Raw genomic sequence first — 26,670 nt, 5'->3', positions numbered from 1 at the left:
ACAACTAGACTGAAGAACAAAAGGACAGCAACTTGTCTGTTCCCCTTCCCCCGATTCCCCAGCGCTGTTCCCCTCCCCCAATTCCCCAATAAAATCTTAAAAAAAAAAGAATTTGTATAGAGCTCAATCTGCAGCTGCTCCTCTTCCCTATGGTCAGTGGATGGAGCTGAAAGCTCCCACCCTCTCATGATCAGTCTTTCTGGTGACCGGCCCCATTCTGAGGCCATCTAGGGGCTCCATTCTAAGTCATCTTATTAGCATAAACTCTGTTGTGCTCAAAGGGGGCCTCTTCTGAATAACAAAAGACACTCTTATTCGGAAATGCCAAGGGTTTCAGGAGCCCTGTGCCAGGAAGCAGGGCTGAGACCAAATGCATTCATTATACCACCCCAGTCTGCTGCTCCCTGGTGCCAGATGAGGAAAATGGGGCCAAAAGTGATTAATTCAAAGTGATCAAAATGGATAACCCTCAGAAGAGGGACTTGGGACTCAGGTCTCCAAGTCTTATCCAGTTCTCTTTGCCTCACAAGACTTGGATTGGAGGATTTGCCAGTGAAGTACTCTGACTTTCTGTGACTTGTTTTATGTCTAAATCCATCACTCTTTCAGTGGAATAGATTTTATTTTACCTGAAATTTTATTTTAAATGAGTGTCCAATATTTTTCTCGACCTACCGCCCCCCCCACCCGAGTCCTGTCCCTTCAAAGTAGACCACTTTGGGGGTCCTTTTCCAATTCCACAGTTGTCCTCTCTGCTCAGAATGGGTTTGGAGCTGGATCCTGGGAAGTATCACTGGTGTTTTGGAATGACTTCTCAGAAAGAGCCTTACTATCTCTGGTGGCAAATTCTTTCTTTGGCTTTTCAAAAGTCAGGTCTATTGAAGTGCAATTTTCATATAGCAGATTTCACCCTTTTTAGTGTATGGTTCCATGTATTTAATTAACATATTCAGTCACATAACTACCACCACTGTCAAGATATAGGACATTTCCATTCTCCCCCAAACTTCCATTATGCCCCTTTGTAGTCAACCCCCTGACAACCAGTAATCTCTTTTCTGTCCCTACCATTTTCCCATTTCCACAATGTCTGTTAGTGGAATTTTATAATAGGTAGCCTTTTCAGTCTGTCTCTTTCACATAGCATAATTATTTGAGATTTGCCCATGTTGTTATAAATATCAGTATATTTTTATGTGTATCAATATATTTTTCCTTTCAATGGCTGAGTAGTATTCCATTGAATGGATGTGTCACAGTTTGTTTATCCATTAACCAGATGAAGTTCATTTGTTTGCTTCTAGTTTCTGGCCATGATGAATAAAGCAGCTCTAATTATTTGAATATAGGTTTTTGGTGTGAGCATGGGTTTTCCTTTCTCTTGGGTAAATATCTAGGAGTGGTATTGTATTGCTCAACTGTATGCTAAGTGAATGTTCAACTTTACGAGAAACTGCCAGTTTTCCAAAGTGATTGTACCATTTTCATCCCCATAAGCAATGTCTGAGAGTTGCAGTCATTCAGCATCACTATCAGCACTTGGTATGGTCTGTTTTTTGGTTTTGTTTTTTAACTATTTTAATAGGAGTATAGCAATATATCATCGTGATTTTAATTTGAATTTCCCTAATGACTAGTGATGTTGATCATCTTCTTATGTGCTTAATTGTCATCCTATATATTTTGGTGACGTGTCTGCTAAAATCTTTTGCCCATTTCTTTTTTAAATCAGGATGTTTGTTTTCTTATTGTTAGGGTTTAAATGTCCTTTGTGTATTCTAGATACAAGTTCTTTATCAGATATGTGTTTTGGAAATATTTCCTCCCAATCTGTGGTTTTTCTTTTCAACTTCTAAATAATGTCTTTATAAGAGCATAAATAATTAATTTTGATGAAGCCCATTAGTGGAAAAAACTTAGCCCTAAATTAAACACTGCTCTGGTCCCACCTAACCAAGCTTAAAAGCAAGAACTGAAAGGAAAAAAATGTTTATAATGAACTTAACTGACTCCTCCCAAAAAAGTTCAAGAATATTGAATACAACACAAAAACATCTGACACCAGATAAAATTCACAATGTAATGTATAACATGGTGGCTATAGTTACAAATACTCTATTATATATTTGAAAGTTGCTAAGCATAGTTCTTAAAAGTTTTCATCACAAGAAAAAAAGTGTAACTAGGGCCAGCCGAGTGGCTCAGTTGGTTAAGAGCTCGTTCAAGAGTGTGAGCTCTGAGCTATAGCGGTTCAATGCCCAGCCTGAGCTGAGCTGCCACTGAGCTGCCAACAGGTGGCAGGATGGCTCAGCTAAAGAAGAAAAAAAAATGTGTAACTATGTGAGGCAATAGATGTTAATTAAACTTATTGTGGTAAACATGTTGCAATATATACATATATCAAATCATTTTTTTTTACACCTTAACCTTCTACAATGTTACATGTTGATAATATCTCAATAAAACTGGGGGCGGAGGACTCTCAAAACTCAATAATAAGAAAATAAGCAACCTAATTTAAAAAGACTTGATTTGGGTAAAGGATGTGAACAGACCCACTACTAGAGAATATGTAAGTGTCACATAAGCATCTGCAAGGATGCTCAGCATCATTAGTAGAAAAATGCAAATTAAAACCACAATGAGAAATAATGCCCCTATTAGAATGGCTAAAATTAAAAATTCTCATCATTCTAAGTGTTGGTGAGGATGTGGCACAACTGGAATCCCCAGACGCTGCCAATAGAAATATAAAATGATACAACCTCTTTGGAGAGCAGCCTGGCACTTTCTTAAAATGTTGTACAGACACCTCCCCTATGACCTAGGTATATGCCCCCCACCCCTCCACCCCCGTATTTACTCAGGAAAAATGAAAACGTATGTCCATACCAAGACTTTTATACAAATGTTCATAGCAGCTTTATGTGTAAGAGCTCAAAAGTAGAAACAATCCAAATTCGATCAAGAGGTGAATGAATTAAAATATTGTGCTATATTTATATAATAGCAATAAAAGGAATGAACTACTGGTATTATACTACCACATGGGCCAAACTAAAAAAACCCCACAAAAAACAGAGTGAAAGAAGCCAGATAAAAAATATAAAGAGTTCACACTATGTGATTCCATTTGTATGAAATTCTAGAAAATTGGGACTAATCGGTAGTGACAGAAAGGAGATGGGAAATTGCTTGGGCATGTGGGACTGGAGTGAGTTGGAGGGAGGTATTACCAAGGGGCATATGGAAACTTTTGGAAGTGATGGATAAGTTCTCTATCTTAACTGTGGTGGTGGTTTTACAGACATATATATGTGTGCACATGTGTGCATTTATGTCAAAACTTATCAAATTATACATCTTAAGTATGTTCAATTTATTGCATGTTAATTATACTAAATAAAACTGTCTTTTAAAAGAATAGGGATAAAAAAATATTAGGGAATAGGGCTGGAAAGTTTCTTAAACTCTCTTTAGTCTTTATTTCTTTCCTTGCCCTTACAGTTGTGCTAATTTAGTTTCCTTTAAAAGACTAGGGGCGCCGGCCGAGTGGCTCAGTTGGTTAAGAGCTCGCTCAAGAGTTTGAGCTCTGAGCAACAGTGGTTCGAGTCCAGCCCGAGCTGAGCAGCCGCTGAGCTGCCAACAGGTGGCAGGATGGCTCAGCTAAAAATAAAAAATAAAAAATAAAAATAAAAGACTAGGGGCTACATTAAGGGAAATAAAAAAATACATAATGACTAAATGCTAATGAGATTGTAGTAAATGTATTACATTCTCACCTTTCACATGGCAGCATAAAATGCTACTACCTTTGGAAAACAAGATGGCAATGCATAGCAAGAACCATTTAAATTTATTTATTTCCTTTGATCCACTAATTCCACTTCCAGAAATTTATACTGAGGAAATAATATTTTTAAAGTGAAAGGATTAGTGAAATAATTTAAATGGCAGGGGGAAAAAAAAACAAACCATAAATTGTGTAATAGCTAAAGGAATGATTGAGTCATTTTAGATCCACTGAAAGAATGTAAATTAATTATATGTAGCATCGTGAAAGATGCTTATGATGTATTGTGTTCAAATCAGAATATAAAATGAGTTATACTCTATCAATACAGTTAATTGAAAACTATGTGTACAGATGGGAAAGATTCTAGAGAAATGAAAATGTATTTGTTAAGATGCCAGGATTTAGAGTAAATTTTCACTTATAGTTCCACTAGTATTAGTATAATGTGGCTTCTTTAATAAAAAATAAAATAAGACAGATTAAGACAAACCAGTGAATGCGTCTAAATATGTCATTCCCATAGCTGCAATACTGAGATTTTTAACACAGATTACAAGGTACAAACATGGTTGAACACATACATTTACCTCTTGTCTCCCAATAGGCCACTCAAATGACAGTTAAAAAAAATTAAAGATATAAACATATAAGGACAAAGACAATGGGGAAGAAGAAAATTAAAAATTGAGAGCTTTAAAGTACATGAGGAACACTGAATCATAAGAGGGGGTTGAGAAAGCTGGGAAGAAACCTGACTTCCCCTGCAGGACCTCTAAAGAGCCTAAACTGCCAGCACCAGCTCCCACAACATGGGCTGCAGGCAAGGGAGAGAAGAGTCTACTCTACTACTCTAACTCTGACCAGCCCATGAGAAAACCTAAAGACAACCATACAGAGCAGACCAGGCAGCAGGTCCAACCATGTGCATAGAGCATACATGATCATTTGGTGCTTCGTTCTTGTATGTGAGCAGCTTGTGAAGAATCATCAGTCATTTTTGAGAAACATCCCAATACGAAGATGTCAAAGTGAAGGACAGAGAAGGAATCAATCAAAGAAACAATTCAAGAGAACTTCTCCAAAGAGAAGAGTATGAGTTTCAGGTTGAAAAGGCCCACTGAGTATGAAAAACACCACAAATGAAAATAGACTAAAAAAAAGCACATAATTTTGAAAATTTTAGCTCACAAAGAAAAGATTCTACAAGCATCTATAAAGAAGAAATGGCTTCTATATAGGAATAATCAGCTCCTCAATTGCACTAGCCTCATTCAAATGCTTAATAGCTACATGTTGCTAATGGCTACCATTTTGACAGACAGGTAAAGAACATGTCCATCACTATCTGACAGTGCTGCTCTAAGTGCCTCTAGCTCCTGATTTCTAGCAAGACTCATCCTTTATGAAATTACATTTCCTGCATACTCTCCTGCTGGCCACTTTTCCTTGATTACCGTTTGTTTTGTTGTTTGGTTGCAAGATGAATATGTATTTTCTTTTAAGCCGTGCAAGTGTCAGCGTCATTGTCTTTCTTTTGTTTTACAGTTGTCTTTTCAGCAATGATATCTGAGACTATTACAAATCAAGATCTGCCTGTGATCAAGTGTGTTTTAATCAATCATAAGAACAGTGATTCATCAGTGGGGATGTCATCATCATATCCCACGGTAAAGTAATATTAATGTTGTAAGTTTAGCTGTTTTCTCTGGAAACCATCTTTTGTAAGTTATCGAGACCTACCATGGCTAAGTGGGCCTTTTAAAAATGTATTTAAGTATATTATGTACTTATACCTGGTGCAGGTAATCGTCTATACTCATTGCTACCTGGCTCCATCAAAAGTCACGTCCTCTTTGGGTTTGATTTTAGGAAAGACACTGATACTCAGCATGAAAAGGTAACAGGAATTTCCCTTTCTCCTTAAAGAGAATCCAGGCTCCTCTCTCAGACCTAAGTCCCTAACTTCCAACTGTCTCCTGGATATACATAAATTTTCCATTTGCTCATTAAAAATCCACCTCCATGATTTATTTCATTTCTATTTCCCCAAACCTGCTCCTATTCTTATATTAATTGATTTCTACTTATGGCCCTGTCTAGTTCCCAGACTTGAAAGTTCAGCATCATTTTGGAGTAGCTACTCTTTCTTACCTTCACTTTCGGTCAGTTACCAAGTCTTGTCAATTCCCCTCTTTACTAGTAGTTCTCAGATAATCACTTCATATTCTCTTGTCTCACTGCCACTTCCCTAATTTGAGCCCTCATTAACTCCCTCATACTCATAACAATATTGTAAGTGGCTTCTTCCTTCTACAGTTATTTCTGGTGGACTGCCAGATTGGTCTTCCTGAAGCACACTTCATTTTTTACTGCCTAGCTTGGGACCTTCAGTGACTTTCCATTACTTAGATTGACATGCAGATTGCTCATTAATCTGCCTCTGGCTCCTTTAAATTCCAGCCTTGATTTTCATTACTTGTCTCCTTGCTCTGCATCAAACACAGCCTAGGTATTTACTCATATTAAAGAAGCTCAAGTGATAGAGAACTGAAAAAATGAGAAGTCTACGAGAATATACAATAAAAAAGTGAACCTAAATTAGCCAATTCCATAGACATTTCTTTCCAGTTAAGGAAATTTTCTTTTGCATAGGTATAACACATAAACACATAACATGATAACCTACGTGGCCTCCCAAAAAATCAGAGATATTAGCAATATTCTCAAATTTTAAAATCAGTATGAAATAGGTTTTAATGACAATATTCTACATGAATGTAAAACACCTAACTTAATGCATGACTTTTTTTATGCCAGAAGCATGGTTGGTTTTAATTTTTTAAATAGATATCCATATCATAACAATTGGCTTATTAACAATTACAGCATTTTGCATACACAGTATTTCAGTGCAGACAAAAAAAATTAATATTATCAGCTGTTTTAAACTTATAGTGTTCTTTTTCAACATAAGGAAGTAATTGCACACATTTAATTGTTCTATTATAAAACATAGTCTTAAAAAAATTCATGATGATTGATCTTGGTTCTTAGTAGTAAGTCCTGCATTATTTTTCACCTAGCATAAATTATGTTCTTATGCGATATTCAGGAGTATATTAAGACCCAGTAGTTCCTAAACAGCATTAAACAAACAACCACACAAATCCTGATTGTGGCAAAGGGGAGGGATCTACACTGTGTACTTTTTTCTCCTTGAGATCGAGGCTGTTACATTTGGGGATTTTCCCCACTTCAGTATGAAGTGGATTGTTAGGGTGTCGGCGGCTCTATACAAAAAGGTTTTGATTTCTTCCACAGCTCACGGTTCTCAGATGAGCTATCTTTTGGGGAAATCCTGTCAGTCAGAGGTGTCTTGAATAACCGAGCATTCTCTAGGAGACAAAACTTGTCCATGCAACTCTAATAAAAAAGCATCTATGTCCTGGGCTATATTACCAGTATGTCCTGGAACCAAAATAAGATGATTTTACTGTTTCCACAATCCACTTAATTGTTGTTTAACATCTGAATGTTTCCATAATTTATCATTTCTGTTTGAAGATTAAGATGGTGTGTGCTGGGTTTCTCCACTGCAAAGTTATGGTTTTTCCTTTATAATTAACAAATATTTGGGGGAAAATGCAGATGTCCTTTTTCTCCTCCAATTTTCACCTACTGACTTTTAACTTCCGTTGGTGGATCTTGTCTACAACAATTATCACAGTGTTTTGTGTCTAATGCTGATTTTCTTTTTCCCTCATTCCCTCTACATTTATATATTTGGCATTCTTCTGGAATGAAGAGCTATCCCTTCCATTTTACTATTTTATTTAATTATTTTTTTAATATCAGTGTGGACTCATATTTATTTTATTCTATGGGTTATAATTCAAAACGATCATTTTTATTTTGTCGTGCAAATGGTTTCAGTGTTGGCCATTGGGAGCTACTTCAGGTTGGCTCCTTGTCTCCTTTCAACATGTCCCCATCTTTTTTTTTTTTCTTTTAGCCCTTCTTACCTTTTGGCACTACAACACAGTTCAGGCTCATCTTGTATTTTTCTTGCCTTGGCCCTGGAATTAACCATTCCTCCAAGAAGCACTTGTTTCTTGGAGAATAGTATTTAGAAACCAAATCTCAGAGCTGGATGTGCTCATTGCCCCTGGGATGTCATTGTTTGTAGGCCTTGTCAGCAGGCAGAGCTATGAAATGCTCTTATGTATCCTAACCTTGCTCCCCACTGTTTTTGTCTCTATCATCGCTACATCTATCTATCTGTATCTATCCCAAGCTCATGTGGATAACTGATTTCAATTTGGCACCAAAAGGTTCACTCCAGCTTTCTCCCTGTCCTCATTTGTACTCCCCTCTCCGACAGTCAAAAACCTGGCTGTCATTGTCTATTATAATTTACTTACGTATTCAATCTTAGTACATACATAAACTAGTTTCAGAGTTGTTAACCCACATCCCAGTGAGAAACAGGTTTATTAACTAGAATACAGTTTTTGTGTTACAATTCCTTTTGTTTTTAACCATATTGTATCCAAAGTATCATTTGCCAAAGTTACTTAGGTTAGTTCTTTTCTTTCCTGCCCCTTTCACTATGGTTATATTATGCATTTGTTACACATTTAGTTCATTTGGTTTGTGTTGAGTTCCTCCCATATCCTGGTTGGTGTTAGTTATTTATTTTCTAAGGATATGAAACACGATTATGATCCTAAAAGCGAAAGCTATATAAAAAGTTATATGCAGAGAAGTACCACTCCTACCAAGTTTCCATCCTTTTCCTACTGACCTCCTGTACTTAACTAGTCTCTTTAGGTTTTCATTATTATTCCTGCATTTCTTGTGCACAAATGAGCAGATACATTGTATTTTCTTGTATCCCCTTCTTTTCTTACATGAAGTGTAGCACACTTGAAGGTAGATACTTTTTGCACTTAGCTTTCTTTACTTAACACAATATCCAGGAATCGTGTCCAGTAAGTTCAGAGACACTGTTCTTTTTCTTTTGTACAGCTGTGTAGTACTCCATTGTGTAGATTGGATGTACCAGTGTTTATTCAACCACTCTCCTATGTATGAGCATTTAGGTTGTTTCCATTATTTTGCAATTACAAAGATGCTGTAGTTAATTGTTGGAGGTATATTCCTAGAAGTGAGATTCCTCATTCAAATGGTGAGTGCATAAGTGGTTTTATTCAGTAGTGCCAAATTCCCCTCCAGAAGGCTTGTACAGTTTGCTTCCCCCAGCAATGTATGACAGTAGCTGTTTCCTCACAGCCTTACCAACAAAATGTGTTGTCATACCTTAAAATGTGTGGCAATCCCTTAGATGAGAAGTGATATCTCAGTGTTGTTTTAATTTATGATTCTCTAATTATAAGCAAGTTTGAACATTTTCTCATATGTTCAAGAGCCATTCTTTTTTTTTTTTAAGATTTTATTGGGGAATTGGGGAAGGGGAACAGCCAAGTTGTTGTCCTTCAGTCTTAGTTGTGGAGGGCACAGCTAGCTCAGCTCCAAGTCCAGCCACCATCCGGCCGCCTGTCGGCAGCTCAGCTCAAGGTGCGGTGTTCAATCTTAGTTGCGGGTGGGCATAGCCCACCATCTCAAGGCGGGAGTCAAACTGGCAAACTTGTTGTTAGGAGCATGTCCTCTCACCAGCTGAGCCATCCTGCCACCTGTTGGCAGCTCAGCGGCAGCTCAGCGGCAGCTCAGCTCAAGCACAGTTCACTGGCCCATGTGGGAATCGAACCAGTGACCCTGTTGCTCAGAGCTCACGCTCTTAACCAACTGAGCCATTCGGCCAGCCCTCAAGAGCTGTTGTTTATATCCTTTGTGTGTGTGTGTGTGTGTGTGTGTGTGTGTGTGTGTGTGTGTGTGCGCATTGCCTATTCATGTCATTTTCCCATTTTTCTACCGTGTTTTTGGTCCTGTGTTCCTCAATTTAAAAAAATAATTTATTAGGAGTATTAGTCTTCTATTTGTAATACATATTGCAAATATTTTCTTCTAGTGTGTCAGGTTTTTTTTTAAACTTTGTTCTACACTCATCATCTAATATTCAGCTTCATTGCTAGACTTCAGTGAGGCATCTCCACCACCCCAGCTTGGAAGTCACCTCTGCCTCCTCTGAAATTCCAGAGCACTGAAATTTACATTCCAGAATAGTTGGTATCTTTCCGTGGGACACATCATATTTCACCTTGTGTTTCACTTATTTCTTCCTACGAGACTCAAAACTCTTCAAGGATAACATTAGTGTCTTTTCTTTCTAATTCCAGAGTACCCAGCAAAATGATCTAGCACTTATCATATCTATAGATCAAATGAACTTATCTGATACTAGCTGAATAAGTGAACAAATAAAACCAGAAATATGGCTTATGATCAGTAGCTGAAGAGCTACCCCGTGCTTCATCTCAAGAAGCTGTGTGTGTGTGTGTGTGTGTGTGTGTGTGTGTGTGTGTGTGTGTGAGTGAGCTGTGCTACATGTTAGGGGGTAAAAGGTGAGGGGTCCATCAGCAGAAGTTGCTACCATACCCTCCTCTCAATATAGCTCAATTTTTTGAAGTAGGCAAGGAGCTTATGGGGAATATCTGCCCAGAAAATATTTTGGTTTTTAAATTCCCTCTAACATAGATACCAATTTACTATTGCTATGTAGATTCTTATCTGTATACAAATAATCACAAAACATTTATCTATGTATTATGAATTTTGTAATTATTGTCTGTATATTAGTTTGCTAGGGCTGCCATGACCGAGTATCATGGACCGGTGACTTAAATAACAGAAATTTATTGTCTCACAGTTCTGGAGGCAAAAGTCTGGAATCTAGATGTCAGCAGGGTTGGTTCTTTCTGAGGTCTGTGAGGGATGGATCTGTTCCAGGCCTCTCTCCTTGGTTTGTGGGTGACTGTTTCATGTCCACATAGCATGCTCCCTATGTGCATGTCTTCCCCAAATTTCCTTTTCTTATAAGGACACCAGTCATATTGGAGTAGGGCCCACCCAAAAGGCCTCATTTTAACCTGATTACCTGTGGAAAGTTCCTATCTCTAAATAAGGTCACATTCTGAGGGACTGGGAGTTAGGATTTCAACATATGGATTTGGGCGGGGGTGGGGGTGGGGGGGGCGGAACACAATTCAGTCCACACAGCCTGTAAAGCATTTTAGAAATGCAGCCTAAAGTTATCTGTCTTTAGAGACTTATAATTAATGGGATTTTCAGTCAGCGATGTGTTCTCAATGGGTTATGACATGTTTCAGTGTTGTGTGCAGTTGGTCAACATGTATGTATTTAGTAAAGATTCCAGTTAAGAAGATACTTCGTTGGACATGCACGTGTAGTAAATTCCTGTTGTTTCATCCATGACACAGCCATCAGAATCCCAGGAGGACCTTGGCTGTGCCTTGAGGCCTGAGAGCACCAAGGCAGTCTATGAGGCGGCCAGCGTGGAAGTGGACATGTCTGCGTCCATCACACTGCAAGTGCTGGTCAACACCCCAGGGAACATCTCCTGTCTCTGGGTCTTTAAACACAGCTCCCTGGATTGCAAGCCACACTTTGATTTACAAAACAGGTAAGAGACGGGGCTGGATGTGCAACAGAGGGATTTAGGGAGGAATGCTTTCTTGCCATTAAAATACTTTTTGCTTCTTTTAGAGTTTCTTTTCAAATTTCTGTCCATGTCCATCGTAGCTCTTATCTCCAGTGAAATAATGAACTAAAAATATGGTTAGGGCATGGATACATGAATATATATATATATATATGATGTATATATATGGTACTACCTTGGTTTGTGAGCATAATTCATTAGGAAACAAATTACTCGCAATCCAAGGTGTATATATATATATATATATATATATATATATATATATATCTCCAAGAGGGGAAGTACAACACAATAAGTGAAGCTAATATAAACCATGAACTTTAGTTAATATAAATATTGGTTCATGAATTGTAGCAAATATAGCACAAGCACACCAATAAAGATGTTAATAATAGGGAAAACAATGTGTGGGGGTGGGGGAAAGGGTATTTGTGGGATTTCTCTGTACCTCCTGCTCAATTTTTCTGTAAATCTAAAATTGCTCTAAAAAAAGTCTATTTTAAAAATTATGTAGAGATATATAGGTATAGTTAGGGCCTAAGAAAGCAGCAAGTCACTGGTAAAATGTAGAACAAATAGTGAAAAGACTATTTGGGATTTTTAAGCTGTCTTGGTTTTTAATTGGATTTTGTCTTAAAGATGAAAAGTTAGAAAAATTCCATTGCATTCAAGTTGAAGTAGTAAGACACTGCTTTCTGGGAAATGTTGGGAAAAGAACATTTCGTTTTATCCATGTTATTTCTCAGTATGACGAGCAGAATTGCAATGTGATGTCCACAAAATATTTTAGTAAGAATTGATCTGTTTATGAGGAACATTGGTCTCATGATCCAGAAAAATATCTTAGCCGAGATTTGTGGATTGACATCAAAGCCTGTATATAACTCTGTCCTGCTTGCTGTCCCCTGCTGTCACTGTCCTCTAGCTGAGACCAGATAGGGGCAGGAAGCAAGAGTCATAGACCAGTTAAATGCCCACTTAATAATTCCAAGACTGCCTTTCTCTCTAATTGTTTGGGGTGTTCTGGTGCCCCATAGCTGTAGAAGAGGCATAGTCGTTCCAGAAACAAGGCAGTAAATGCCCAAGTGGGGGTATCAGGCCACTTGAATGAGTAATGGGGGGACATCCCTGTGATGGACTTGTACCAAGGACTTCTGTTTGTTTTTTTAAGGTCAAACTCTTAAGTAATTTTCAGGACAGTGGCTGTAATTCTGAAGTTTGGTTCTAAATCTCGGAACACATTCATTTTCCTTTCCTCTTTTGAGACTGTATTACTCACTTCTGTTTTTCGGTTACTTTTGCCTTGGGGTTAAACCCAAACACTCTTCTAATAAGAATATTGACTAAAAAAAGCGTTTGGGTAACCTTATTAAGATTCAATGCCACAAAAGTTCTCATTGGGGCCGGCCAAGTGGCGCATTAGTTAAGAGCTGGCTTGGGACACCAGAGGGCCCCGGTTCGGATCCCACATATGAAGGCCAGTGACACTGCCCTCTACAGCTAAGATGCTGAACAACAGCTCAACCTGGAGCTGGGCTGCTGTGAGTCACCGGCGACAGCGTAAGCTGCAGCCCCTGATGCAGTGGGTTGCCATGGGCTACCGTGTGTAGCCAGCAGCCAGCGTGAGCGGCCAGCAGCCGCCATGAGCGGCCATCCAGAAGCCGGTGACTGATATGCCTCGCCCGGGAAGAGCGCAATGATGGTGCCAACTTGGGCCAGTGAAGTAACGTCCTCCACAACTAGACTGAAGAACAAAAGGATAGCAACTTGTCTGTTCCCCTTCCCCGAATTCCCCAATAAAAATCTTTTTGAGTGAGGTGACCTTTTTCATTTTAGGTTAGGCAGCCCGTCTATTAGCCAAAGTCACAGATATGGTGTGGATTAGTTAATTTAGTACCAAAACATTTTTAGCTACTTTTTCACAGTAGAGACTTATAGGAAATTTTATCTGGACTCTGACATATAACTGGAAAGATTGAACACCTAGGCTTTGATAACTGCCTTATAGTTTTGTTTGACATGCACAAGAGGTCACAAATGATACAAGGAGAAGCAATGGTTCAGAGAAAGAAGGCACATCACTAAAATATCTGTAGAAAGAAATCAAATGTGTAACTCACTAATTTACTGTCTGTGTGAGTGCAAGCACCAATACTCTCAAACTCTCCTGCTTGGAGCACTGAAGCTGGGCTTCTCCAGTACAACGTGCATTGGTTGGCCTGGGGATCTTCTTAAAATGCATGTTCTGGGGCCATAGGTCTGGGTGGGGCCTGAGATTCTGCACCTCCATCAACTCCCAGCTGATGTTAACACTCTGAGAGAAAGACCACACTTTGAGTAGTAAGGGTATAAAGGTCAGGAAATGTACATTGAAATCCAACATTACTCAACAGACTGCTAGAGAATATTTTAAGCTTTAACAAGAACGGGTATTACCAAACACACATCTAAGCAGTTTCTTTGAAGAGAATGCCCTTAACCAAATTTATCTTCACCAAATATCTGCAAAGTTAAAAATATGAACATTGAGACATCTCCCTCCTTACATCCATGCGATATGTCAGTGTAATTATTACTTCATAGGAAAATGCCTTGTGTCAGATTTTGCTTGGATTCTTTCATCTAGAGAGAGAGGCACCGACTGTTGTTTATCTCAGTGTATCTTGTTTGTACAGTGATCTGGTCCTGCAAATGGGTGGTGGCCATATAACTGGGCCAATTTGACTGCGGAGGGTGCTTTGTGGTTGAGGGGAAGAGTCCACCACTGCCGATAGGAGCACACCATAAGCCTGTGCATTTTGGGGTGGGAGTTTTCCCTCCAAGGGGCTTGGGAAGCACAAGGTGAAAGTGATGGAATGGAGGCCCCTCACTTTTCAAGGGAGGGACTGGTTAAAAGTCAAGGCCAAAGTAAGGAGGCTCAGGCTGAGTGTTGGATACATGACAGAAGCTGTGCTCTCCATAGAGCAACCGTCAGTGTCACAGTCAGAGATGGAATACGGGAGCCACCGAACCGCTTCTGACTCAGGATGAAATTTTATGTTTTTAGTTTCACATGTTTTCCAAAATAACCAGTTCTCTTTCTTGTTTTTCAGACGAGTTGTTTCCATGTTCATTTTGAAAATGACAGAAACCGAAGCTGGAGAATACCTACTTTTTATTGAAAGTGAAGCGACCAATTACACAATATTGTTTACAGTGAGTATAAGAAGTAAGTGCAGCTTGATACTAGGTCTTCAGAGTTGACCATGACATTGTTTAGAACCCATGGGCTTTTCCCCAGCTGTCCTAGACACAATATTCAGGTTTTCCTCAACATGTAGTTAAATTGATTGAATTCGCTTCAACCATCCATGTAACCTATTGAGACTCTGTAACGTGACCCATAGACTATCAGAATTAGCGCCCTGAAAACCCCAGGGCAGCCTCTATCCAGACCACCCCCCCCCATTTGTTTTCAGTGACAGATGGCTGACAGGGAGGAAATGGAAGATATTTTGACCTTGGACTCAGAAGACCTGGTTTCTTATTCTGGATCTGACACTACCACCTTTGGCGGGTCACTTAATCTCTGGGAGCCTTAATTCCTTATGCAAAATAGGGATAAAAATACATACCTCATGGGACTCTAAGATCTTTGCACTATCCCATAGAACTCTCTGAGATGATGAAATGTCTGTGTCTGCTCCTTTCAATATGGTAGCCCCTGGCCACAGGTGGCTGTCGAACACTTGAAATATGGTCAGCATGACTGAGGAACCAAAGTCTTAATTTTATTTTAATTTTAATAAATTAAAGATAGTTTAAATAGCCACATATAGATAGTGGCTACGGTGTTTATACAAACGCCAGATCACTATGCAAAACTGTAAAGAATAGTCCAAATGCTCTCGACCAGGGAAGCAACCAGGCAGTTGGCAAAACCGCCACCTACGTGTGTCTTCTGGCTTCTTGTTTCCTCCCAGCTGCGCACAGACCTAGCGCTGTACATCCTGAATGCTTTACCTCCCATGACAGACAAGGACTAGAGGTGGGTGCATTCACATAGGTCCTACTGCCTTTAGGGGCCAAGGTAAGGCTCCGAAAATTCTGGGTCGATGCCATTTTAAATTAGATTCCCTGGCTACACATTGGTACAACTTGCTAGGCCCCCCCCCCTCCTTGTCAGTGACCAGAAGGCACGAAGCCACTGTGTGGCGTGTGTATGTCCAGCCCACAGAGGTCCCCTGGCTCAGGAATAACCACAGGTATCCTTTGCTGAGGGTGTTCTGCACATACCGTCTCCATCCTCACTGTGCTCCTGCCTTCATTCAGGTGAGGAAATGGACATGCCAAGAGATGTGGTGATGGGCGCAGCCAGAGCCGAGTGTAGCCAGGCCTGCCCTGAATGTACCATGCTGCACTGGGGCTTGCGGTCAAAGCTGCAACAGAAAGAACACATGTGGCCAGTTGGAATCCCAAAGTGTCATTTTCCTGGGGTTGGCGCTGGGGTGTTAGGGTCTAAAGTCAGCCTGTAAGGCAAAAATTAGGCAAAGTCAAAGTTAGTCAAAATTTGTTCTGAAAAGCCCTTCATTACTCTGAAATTTACGGGACCAGAGCCCTAGAGGCTCAAAAGACAACAGGTACCTTTGGTTGCTCTTTGGTTTTGGTCTTGTTCCCTGTCCCCTCCCCAGTCCCTGACCCCGCTCTGTGGGACAGTAAGCCTGTGTGCTTCAGGTTGGAAAAGAATAAGAGATTTCTTGCACTCGCTCTCTTGCTCTCTCTCTCTCTCTCTCTCTCTCTCTCTCTCTCTCTCTCTCTCTCTCTCTCTTCTCTCTCTCTTTCTCACCAAATGTTCATGGTTGAATTTGTTTAAGGTAAGCAGGCATCTGCCACGTTCCTATTATATTTAGGGTACCTTCTTTTCACTAAAAGTTTACTGTGTAAAAACTTACTAACAATCAATTCAAGTAAATTGTAACCTGTTTTTAGCATTCTGCTGGGTGGTGGGGTTCAAAAAAATCAGGTGGGGGAGACTTGGCAACAGTCAACATGAAAAAGAGGAAAGGGTTTAGTGAACCAAAAGTTCAGTGTTAGCCAACAGTATGGCGTGGTTGCTAAAGAAGAAAATCTGAACCTTGGCAGCATTCATGAAAATATCACGTCTGGGTTAAGGAAATTGGTAGATTATTATTTTCAGCTCTCCATTTTTTTTTCAGATGAATATTGACAAAACAGAGCAATCAGGATAGTGAAGAACTTGGAATTCCTTCAATTAGGAACAACTGAAGGAATTGGGAATGTTAAACATAGAGAAGGAAGTATTTTGAGGACAGGAGAAGGTTGATTGCAGTGTAATGTAGAGGAAATACATCTGGCACCTGAGTCAGGAAACCTGGGCTAACTAGTTAAAATATCTTGGATGGTAATTATCTCCCTTGACTTTGGTTTCTGATTTTAAATATATGAAAGATTGTCATGAGGAAGCAAAACTACACTTTAAAAAAATTGCTCTAGTGGGTAGAATTGGGACCAGTTGTCAGAAATTACAGGGAAAGAAAGTTAAAACCACCACAAAATGGGAAATATATTTGCAATTCACATCATCAAGAAAGGATTAATAGTCATAAAAGCGCTCCTATAAATCAATAAGAAAAAAAAAGTAAAAAATGAACAAAGGATTAGTGCTCACTTCACTTTCAGAATATGAAACCTAAATGGTCAATATATGTATTAATAATCGAAAAATGCAAATTAATGCCACAACAAGATACCATTTTATACCCACTAGATTGTTGAAAATTTAGAAGACTTGGTGAGTAAATGGAGCACTAGGAAATCTCATATCCTGTTATGTAAGTGGAAATCAGTGTAACCACTTTGGAAAACAGATCGTTAGTATGTGTAAAATTGAACGTACTCATACCACATAATCCGGCAGTTCTACTCCTCAGTATGTTACTAAAGAAATTTACACACTGCCTGAGTGGAAATACACAAAATGTTCAAAGCGCCGTTGCTGGTAATACAAAAAAACTGGAAACCACCCAAATGTTCACTGCAAGGAGGAGGAATAATAAGATTGTGATATATTCACCAATGGAATGCTATATCGCAGTAAAATAAAATGAATGAAGCATAGCTACATGCAAAACCATGGATGAATCTTAAAGACATGAGATTGGTTGAGAAAATGAACTTGTGCAAGACTACATATTGAGTGATACCTTTTGTTGAAGCTCAAAAACAAACAAAACAAACTAATATATTGTTTAGGCCATACAGCTATGTGATGAAAACATTTTTAAAAGCACAGGAATGATAAACACAACATTCAGGATAAAGGTTACCTAGGGTTGAGAGATGGGGAGAAGCACAAAAGTAGACTCAAAGGTGTTTATTCATATTCTGCTTACTAAGTTGGGTATGGGTCGATGGGTATTCATTTTTATTATTATGCTTCAAAATTTACACTTCATATATTCTTTTGTGTGTACACACACACACACACACACACACACACACACACCAGGTGTGCCAAAAAGATGTATACAAGTGGACACTTGTATGTTGCTCAAGCAGTAGTTCGCTGTAATCAGAAGTGTCTGGACACTGATGGGAACCACTTTGAGTAATTGCAGAAGTCAAACATGACTAGTACTCATCTTTTGTTATTGGTATATGTTGAGTGCTACAGTTTTGTTTTGTTTTGTTTTGTTTTGTTTTTAAGCAGAGCCATCCTGCTACCTGTTGGCAGCTCAGCGGCTGCTCAGCTCAGGCCAGGACTCGAACTGCGGTTGCTCAGAGCTCAAACCCTTGAGCGAGCTCTTAACCAACTGAGCCACTCGGCCGGCCCGAGTGCTACAATTTTAATACAGTTTTTCTTTCTGAATACAATTTTCCTTTCTTAAAATGTGTATATATTTTTGGCACCCTCTGTATATTAAGTACTATATAATACTTTAAAATAATATTTATCATAAAAAGGGAGATTGAGGGTGACCAGTTAGCTCAGTTGGTTAGAGCGTGGTACTCATCACACCAAGGTTGTGGGTTCAATCCCTGCATGGGCCACTGTGAGCTGCGCCCTCCCTAAAAGAGTCAACTATGCCATCGTAGCATGAAAGCGATGTGCAACCAATGACCATGCTTGTTCCCCAATTTAAAAAAAAAAAGAAGAAGAAGAAGAAGGGAGATTGAAATTTAGCATAGGGACTTTCTTTTATTAAAAAAAAAAAGGTTTGTTTAAAAAAAAAATGAAACGATTACTCAGGGAGGCAGTGAACGCCTGTTCCTAGAGGGGTCCAAGCAGAAGTAGAAAGAAAGTTTACATTTTAAGCTTTGTGGGGGGAGGAGAGTAGGGAGGGGCACAATGTAATGGTCCAATGTGAATAGAAGGCTACACTGAACCTCTCAATTTGGTTCCAGTTCAAACTCCATCCTACTATATTTCTGCATTTCTAAATCAGTATATTTCTGCCTAGATCTAGGTAAAATTATGGGAAGAAAGTTGGGTCTTAAACTATGTAAGTATGGGTTTTAAGCTTTATGTTGTTTCCAGTTTTCCTTTTCCTACGTGTATCAATATTTGTATTTTTCCATGGCTTCACTCCACTCAACTTTAGTTGTCTGTGGATTTCTGAAATGCCCAAAGAAATTGGCGAAGAGGATAAATACTAAAGTTGGTGTTTCAGCCAGAGTTGAATTTAATATATTGGTGAGGAGAGGATACATTATTATATATATTTGGAGTGGAGCAGGAGACACTGCTGTGGTGTGCAATAGCTTTTCTTAGTAATGTAGAATTCTTTTTTGAGGGGGGCTGCTAAGACAATTATTTTAAAAATATTAAAATGTTCATAATTTATGATGCCTTAGATACGCTGCTTTACACATTAAGGAGACCGTACTTTAGAAAAATGGAAAATCAGGACGCCCTGGTCTGCATATCTGAGAGCATCCCAGAACCAACTGTGGAATGGGTGTTTTGCAATTCACAGAGTGAAAGGTATGACATGTATGGAGATAAGTGCTAATTCTTTATTTTTGTGATCTTTTTCTAATATGGCTGACATCATACTGTATGTACAATTGAACTTGTCACCACCTTAACTGGAAACTTGACTCCCTAAAGAATGATTAGCGTGGACTTCCCAGGAAGGATGATGGGGGGGGGGTTTAGTAAGGAGGCCTTTTGGAACTCTTCTATGTCACTTAGCTGCAGGGTTCTGCCTGGACATTACACAACACAAATACTAAAATCCCTTTTAAGTTATAGGCTTGTTAGCTCCCTGCGCATCTGGCTGGGGAAAAGGAAAGGTACAGAATTTTAGTGGGATTCCCTCTAAGAAATTCCTTGTGAATAAATGTTTCATTTGTGATTATTTTGTTTATTCTGGAAGAATATGTTTAATATGATTGTTTAAGGCTATAGAATCTAGCCAGGGTTTGGACCCTGGTTTGCTTACTACCTGTGTGGCGTTGGGCAAGTTACTTAACCTCTCCTTTCTCATCAGAAGAGTGGGGATGGTAAGAGTACTTCCCTTGTAGGATTGCTATGATGATTAAATGAATTGAAATGTGCAACGCACATAGAACAGTGCATGGCAGATAGTAAGTACCATATAACTGTTTACTTTTGTTTTTCGTATGTGCCATAGCTAAGTTTTCACAAAGTGAGAATTCATGCAATTCGAGCTAATCAAAATTTACTAAACAACTTTTATTGAAAAATAGGACTAAAGAAGAGAATAAGTAAGAAAAGTTACTAGATGATATGAATGTTATCCCAAATTTTAGAGGGAAAAGAAAAGTGATTTCCCGTAGATATATATGTAATGCATGCATAGGGAGGAAAAAAAGATTGGAACGCTACACACCAAATTAATAACAGTTGTTATTTTAGTGTGGTAGGGATCTAATCAACTTAAAATTCTTTTCTTTGGGGTTTTCTATATTTTCCAAAATTTCTACAATGGACCCAATTACTGTTATCTTATAATAATAAAAAAGCTCTCAAGGAATGATGCATAAACACATTCCAGTTGGTTGAGTTGAGTAACCAACTAGTTCCCGTAATGCTGAAATGATAGATTTGGGTTTTTGTTTACCTTTTGACCTGCTCACTCTTAAAGAGACTCTTAATAAAACAGGCTCTAGAACCTTTAGCTCTGTTTAGTCAAATGACACTTATTTTGTAATTGCAGCTGTAAAGGAAAAAGTGCAGCTGTTGTTACAAAGGAGGAAAGCGTACTTCATGAGTTATTTGGAACAGACATAAGGTGCTGTGCCAGAAATGAGCTGGGGAGGGAATGTACCAAGCTGTTCACAATAGGTAAGACCATAATATTACGTATTTCTACTTTCAGGGACTATTCCTTATAAATGATCTGGCACTAACCATGACTGTTTAGGTAATCATCCAGCTTCAGAAATTCTGTAGTTCCTTTATACCATTTTAAATGTAGTATTATGGATTCTGTAACTGCTACAAGATATAGTAAAACAATTAAAGATTTTCATTCATTTTAAAAGGTTAGAAAAATAATAAAAGGTCCGTAACATTTGAAATAACCTTAACATCTTTGTTCTCGAGAATGTCCCGGGTATATTTTGCGATGAGGAAAAACCACTTTTTTTCTGACTCAGGATGTTCTCGTCTTCTAGATCTAAACCAGACGCCTCAGACCACACTGCCACAGCTATTTCTTAAAGTGGGGGAACCCTTATGGATCAGGTGCAAAGCTGTTCATGTAAACCACAGATTCGGGCTCACCTGGGAATTAGAAAATAAAGCACTGGAACAGGTAATACGATGTGTTTGCATTCTGAAAATGTAGAAACAGTGAACTGATAGTACAGGTTGGAATCATTAAATTCACTCTGTTTTATTAACACCTAGGGCAGCTACTTTGAGATGAGTACCTATTCCGAAAACAGAACTATGATACGGATTCTGTTTGCTTTTGTATCATCAGTGGGAAGAAACGACACTGGATATTACACTTGCTCCTCTTCCAAGCATCCCAGTCAATCAGCTTTGGTTACCATCGTAGGTAATGCAGGCCACTTACGCAATCTATTCATATTTTTAGTCGCTTTAGTATGGACTGGGAGGTATGTGCTGCAAATTCTGATTTCAATATAATGTTAGTGTCAGAAAGCTGAGAAAGACACTCAGAATAGGTTTGCAAATACACTTCCTTCCTTTTCCACTTAATCTGAGCCCGCTTGAATGTCACTGCCTTCAAACTTACCACATTGTGGAATTTCGTCTTCCAGTAGACTGTAAGTTTCCTAAGGACGGGAGTAATTCCACCTATCCTTGTAGTCCCAGAACCCGGAAGAGAACCTGACATATATCGCCACTTACTAAATATTTGTTCTAAGAATGAACTGAGAGGGCAGTAACCAATAACTATGAGAACCAGACAAGCACCCAGATGCATTGAAACTTGGGTGGGCTATGGAGGATTTCACAATAATCACACTTTAAGTAATCTCAGATTTGGTGGCAGCCGTTAGCCCTCGTGAAAATGCTAAGAAATGAAGTAATTCTCTTATCACACCCATAAGGAAGTGTTCCACAAGGAAACCTTGTGAATATTGCTCATTAGATTGTTCTTTGACTTGTGCCCTGAGGTCATTTTATATGGGATGTGTCACTGAGAGAGCCATTCTGGCTAAGAACCCCTCCTCTGTACAAGCTCAGCAGGGCTGGGGGAGCCCTTTCAACCTCATGAAATTGTCAGCGAAATCTGTGAGTTTATTTATAGGTTTCTTTGGGGAAGAGAGTCAGTTATTTACATTCAATTCTTAGAGAAACCTTGACTCTGAAGGCTGAGCTCAGGCTTGTAACTGGAGATAGTTCTCCCGTATTTCTTGTCGGACTATCGATTCTGACCTGCAGTCTGCTCACATCTGGGCTTTCTTGCATTAAACCGATGAATAAAAATGTATTTATTTTCTCAATGTGTTTCCATATGAATCTCATTATCTAATTTATAAATGTTTTTTTTTTTAACAGAGAAGGGATTTATAAACGCTTCCAAAACAAGTGAAGACTATGAAATTGACCAGTATGAAGAGTTTTGTTTTTCTGTCAGGTTTAAGGCATATCCACAGATCAGATGTACATGGACCTTCTCTCAAAAATCATTTCCTTGTGAACAAAGTGGCTTGGACGATGGGTACAGGTGAGGCAACAAAGAGCTTTAGCACCTCCATCATTCTTAGCACCACACTTGTTGCCCCAGCAGGAGGGCACTTTTGAGTTATATGAGTTCATATATTGTTGAGTTGACATTGAAGACGAGAAAACAAGCAACAGATGTGAGGACCCAGTTGCAGACAGTTTTATAATCAGTTCAGGTAGTGTACCCCACCGCACACAAAAAAAGGAAAGAATCTTATTAGATTGGGGAAGGTTCCTTGCCCTTTTCTGAGTCACCAGATTGTTACTTCCTGTTTGAGAGTACTTGCTGTAGTAAGTACACCGAGCCTCCTTGAGCACATTTGCAGATGATTGAGGAACTAAAACCCCTTAAAAACAGGAAAACATTACCTATAAGTGTATTGATTTATGTTTTCAAAAAATAAAAATGCAGAAATCACCCAATACTAAATGGTAAAGGAAAATTTCATTTTCCCAGGGATTTGTACAACTGTATTCAAGAGTCTCTTACAGGAGAAATTCTTCATTCCCTCTTTTGGAAAACAAATAACTTTTTTCTTGTATTTTCTATGGCTATGACACTTCTTATCTCTTAAAACGAATCCTACGTAACATGGTTTCAGGCTAGATTGTGCGTGACTAAGAGGGAATTGTTCTCTCTTAAGCAAGTCACTGGTCCGGTATAAATCATTGTTTTTCAACATGTGGACCATAAAACAACTGTATAGGAATCATGTGGGAAAATGTTAAAATATGGATTTCTGGATCCCATTCTAGACATGCAGAACTAAAATGGAAGCAAAATGCCCAGATTCTGCATTTTTAATGAGAACCTCTGGTGATTCCCGCCACAGGTCTAGGTCTGTGCTGTGTAGTACAGTAACTACCGACCACATGTGGCTGTTGAGAACTTGAAATGTGGCTAGACCAAATTGAAATGAGCTGGAGCTTTAAAGACTTAGCATGAAAAAAAGAATATAAAAAAAGCCACTTTTCAGGTCATTCAGAATTTAGCCTTTGGCCTGTGCGCTGACTGATACACAGCCCCCTAACTCAGAACTTCTCAAAGTAGCATTATTGACATCTCAGGCTAGATAATTCCTTGTTCTGGGAGGGCTCTCCTCTGCACTGTAGGGTGTTTAACAGGGCCCCTGGCCTCCACCCACTGGATGTCAGTAGCACCACCACCCCCAGTTGTGACAACCAGAACTATCTCCAGACATTGCCATACATCCCTTGGTGAGGAAAATTTGCCTGTGGTTGAGAACCACTGCCCTAGAGGGATCACCCGTTGCCATAAGCCCCTATTCTGAATCATCAGACTTGAAAGTAGAAGACCAGGGAGTCAGCCCCCTTCTTCCTCATTGAATTCACTCTACCACAGACCTGTGTTCAGAAGGATATCAGAGCTGTCACTTTCCCCTCCCTTCTTTGTATTGTGATCCAATGTCAGAGAAGCTCGTAACACTATGGGAGTCTCTTTTGAACCCGATTCAAAGATATAGAAAATCAATTCAATTTAGTTCAACAAACATTTTTTAATGTCTTCTTATGGGCTTGATACTGTTAGGGGCTAAGTGAATAAGGTAATGTTTCTCTTCCCCCCACCCCTCCCTCAAATTTACACAGGCCAGAGACCACCTGGCAGATCATTGCTACTGTGCTGATGACATGTGGCACAACCTCTTAAGATTTTACCAAATCATTTAGAGAAACATGTCTCTGATACATGGGGTGTGGGCCAATCTAGTGGGTTAGTTAATTTGGTTTCATGCCATGATCACAGCCTGTACCCCTGATCCTGAGTAGTTATCTTATAACTCCCTAACCAAATGAATGAATCAGGGCAGATCCTGCTTCCTCTAGGGTTTTGTACCTCTCAGTCTCATGACTTGGGGATATAGTTAACCTCTTTGTGTGTTGAATCTCAGCAGTGAGTTTATAAACTCCATAAGGATAGGCTCTCTGTCATTTCTCTATCTTTGTATAATGCCTCCTTTAGATGAACGAATCATCGCCTCTGAAAAGCAGCTCAGTGCATAGCCTGGGCTAAAAATGAGTGGGGGTGTCCTCTTTACAACGACCAACACATGGCACTTAGAGCAACACCCAGCACTCAGTGTTCATTTCGTCTAAAAAGTTCTTGAAGAGCTAGTGTTTGTTGGTGATAAGGAAGCCCCAGGGGTGATGGCCCACTCAGTACAAATGCAAAAGGAGGATGGCACCTGCTTCTTCATGAAAAGGTTGCTCAAAATACTGAATAAAAAAATGAACACACAAAAAAATTTTTTTTCACAGTGAATTTATTTTTAATTAGTTTCAGGTGTACAACACAGTGCACTAGTTATACTTTTTAGCCCTCAAAGTGACAACCCCCTCCCCCAATCTGCTGCCCCACTCCCCCAACCCCGACATCATACATATCTATTACAATTCCAAGTAATTTAAACACTAGTGCCCTAAATGTCTTTTGCTCTCCACATGAGGCTCTGTGTTGAGACAGGGGATGGTAGACTAAATTATAGTCTGAGTTCTTTTCAACTTTTTATCATAAAAAGTTTCAAATTTACCAGTAAACTCAAAGAATAGTACAGTGAGCGTCTTTTTCACACCACCTAGATTCACCAATTTATTCAAATTGAATTTTGAGTGTGAAGTACAGTATTTTAATCATGTTGCAGAGATTATAATCAAAGAGACACAAGTTTTTATATGTAACTGAAAGGTCTATGCAATAACATGACTCCTGAAAAAAGCTTTGATGTGGTCACTGTGTGTGGCCAGAAGTCTTTCAGCTTCCTCACCTTCGCAGCTTCATTTCTCCAATTTACTTCCTCAAATTTTACACCAAAGTTGATTAGGGCTTGCCTTTATGTGTTTACACTTCATTAAGTATAACTTTCTTGCAATCTTTATATCCTGGTCTTGAGAAATGATTTTAGGATATTTCACACGTTAGTTTGCATAATTTCTTATCTCTATAGACTAAATTACAAACAAATCTACCTTAGCTTATCCTAGTTTCATGGTAAAAAAACCCAACAATGATAACAAACTTATTAGAATGTTATGATTATTTAGTAAGTTCTTCTGAAAGAGTCGTCTCAGGCCTGCCCAATCCTTTTGTTTTTCTTTTCCCTGAGATATTTAATTTCCCAACTCTACAAGTCGAAGCCCTGACCATGACAGGATTAAGTGAGCATTGTCTGGTAAGAGGAGCATGGTAGTCATCTGGGTTCTGGGGAGGGAGACAGGTTTCTTCTCAGGAACAAACAGAAATGCAGGCTCTTGAATCAATAAATGATATGTAATTACAGAAGCATAGAGAGCCCCTTGGGAGGGTTGATTTTTTCTGAAGGAGATGAGCCTGAGCTAGACAGAAAGGAGGAAAAAGATGTTTGGGTGCAGTGAAACTCTGAGAGCCCCCAACCAAATCCTGACCACACCACATGAAGCCACTCACTAAGAATAAAAGAAGCTTATCTGAGCTCTTACTGTGTGCCAGATAATGTGCAAAGTCCTTTCCATGGATTATCTCATTTAATCCTCATAATCCCATTTTATGAAACCTGGAAGCAGGCTGATTTACTTCCCCTATCACACAGGGTAAGGTCAATACCCTTCATGCACTGTGTTTTCTGAAATTGCCTTTAAAATAAAAATAGAAATAACCCATAATTCCACCTCCAGAGATTAGATTTTAGACTTTTTCTATGTAACCACCATGATAGAAACATGTAAATACAGGTTTTTGTACAAACATGAAATTGTGCCATTTAGAACCTGATATTTCATTTTTAAAAATCATGTATTTCTATTTTAATAAGTATAGTATTATATCATGCATTAGTTACATTATCATTTTAATGCTTCATAGTATTTCACTTGCTGGAAAATTTTATTTTAACTCCTGTTGATGGGCATCTTTTCATGATAATGTGATTTTCTCACTGACTATATACCCCAGAACAAGGTTTTTTTTTTCTTTCTGTTTTTATTGGGGAATTGGGGGGATGGGAACAGTGCTGGGGAATTGGGGGAAGGGGAACAGACAAGTTGCTGTCCTTTTGTTCTTCAGTCTAGCTG

General features: G+C 39.0%; 1 protein-coding gene across 3 annotated transcripts in view; it reads left to right on the top strand.

Moving 5' to 3' along the window:
• FLT3 (fms related receptor tyrosine kinase 3) overlaps nt 1–26,670 on the top strand; it is a 64,971-nt gene that overhangs the window by 6,886 nt on the left and 31,415 nt on the right. The window contains exons 2-9 of one of the 3 annotated variants that reach the window (XM_019666041.1): nt 5,342–5,463; nt 11,194–11,396; nt 14,528–14,643; nt 19,290–19,419; nt 20,618–20,745; nt 21,078–21,217; nt 21,313–21,466; nt 22,438–22,606. In XM_019666041.1, the coding sequence (XP_019521586.1) occupies nt 5,342–5,463; nt 11,194–11,396; nt 14,528–14,643; nt 19,290–19,419; nt 20,618–20,745; nt 21,078–21,217; nt 21,313–21,466; nt 22,438–22,606 (1,162 nt within the window). Of the gene's footprint in view, nt 1–5,341; nt 5,464–11,193; nt 11,397–14,527; nt 14,644–19,289; nt 19,420–20,617; nt 20,746–21,077; nt 21,218–21,312; nt 21,467–22,437; nt 22,607–26,670 lie in introns of those variants that run through there. The other 2 variants (XM_019666042.1, XM_019666043.1) reach the window with 2 other exon arrangements.

This window comes from Hipposideros armiger, unplaced genomic scaffold, assembly GCF_001890085.2.
Source record: "Hipposideros armiger isolate ML-2016 unplaced genomic scaffold, ASM189008v1 scaffold_459, whole genome shotgun sequence".
Classification (NCBI taxonomy): domain Eukaryota; kingdom Metazoa; phylum Chordata; class Mammalia; order Chiroptera; family Hipposideridae; genus Hipposideros; species Hipposideros armiger.
The sequence above is the reverse complement of the archived record's forward strand: the minus strand, read 5'-3'. Positions and strand labels throughout refer to the sequence as shown.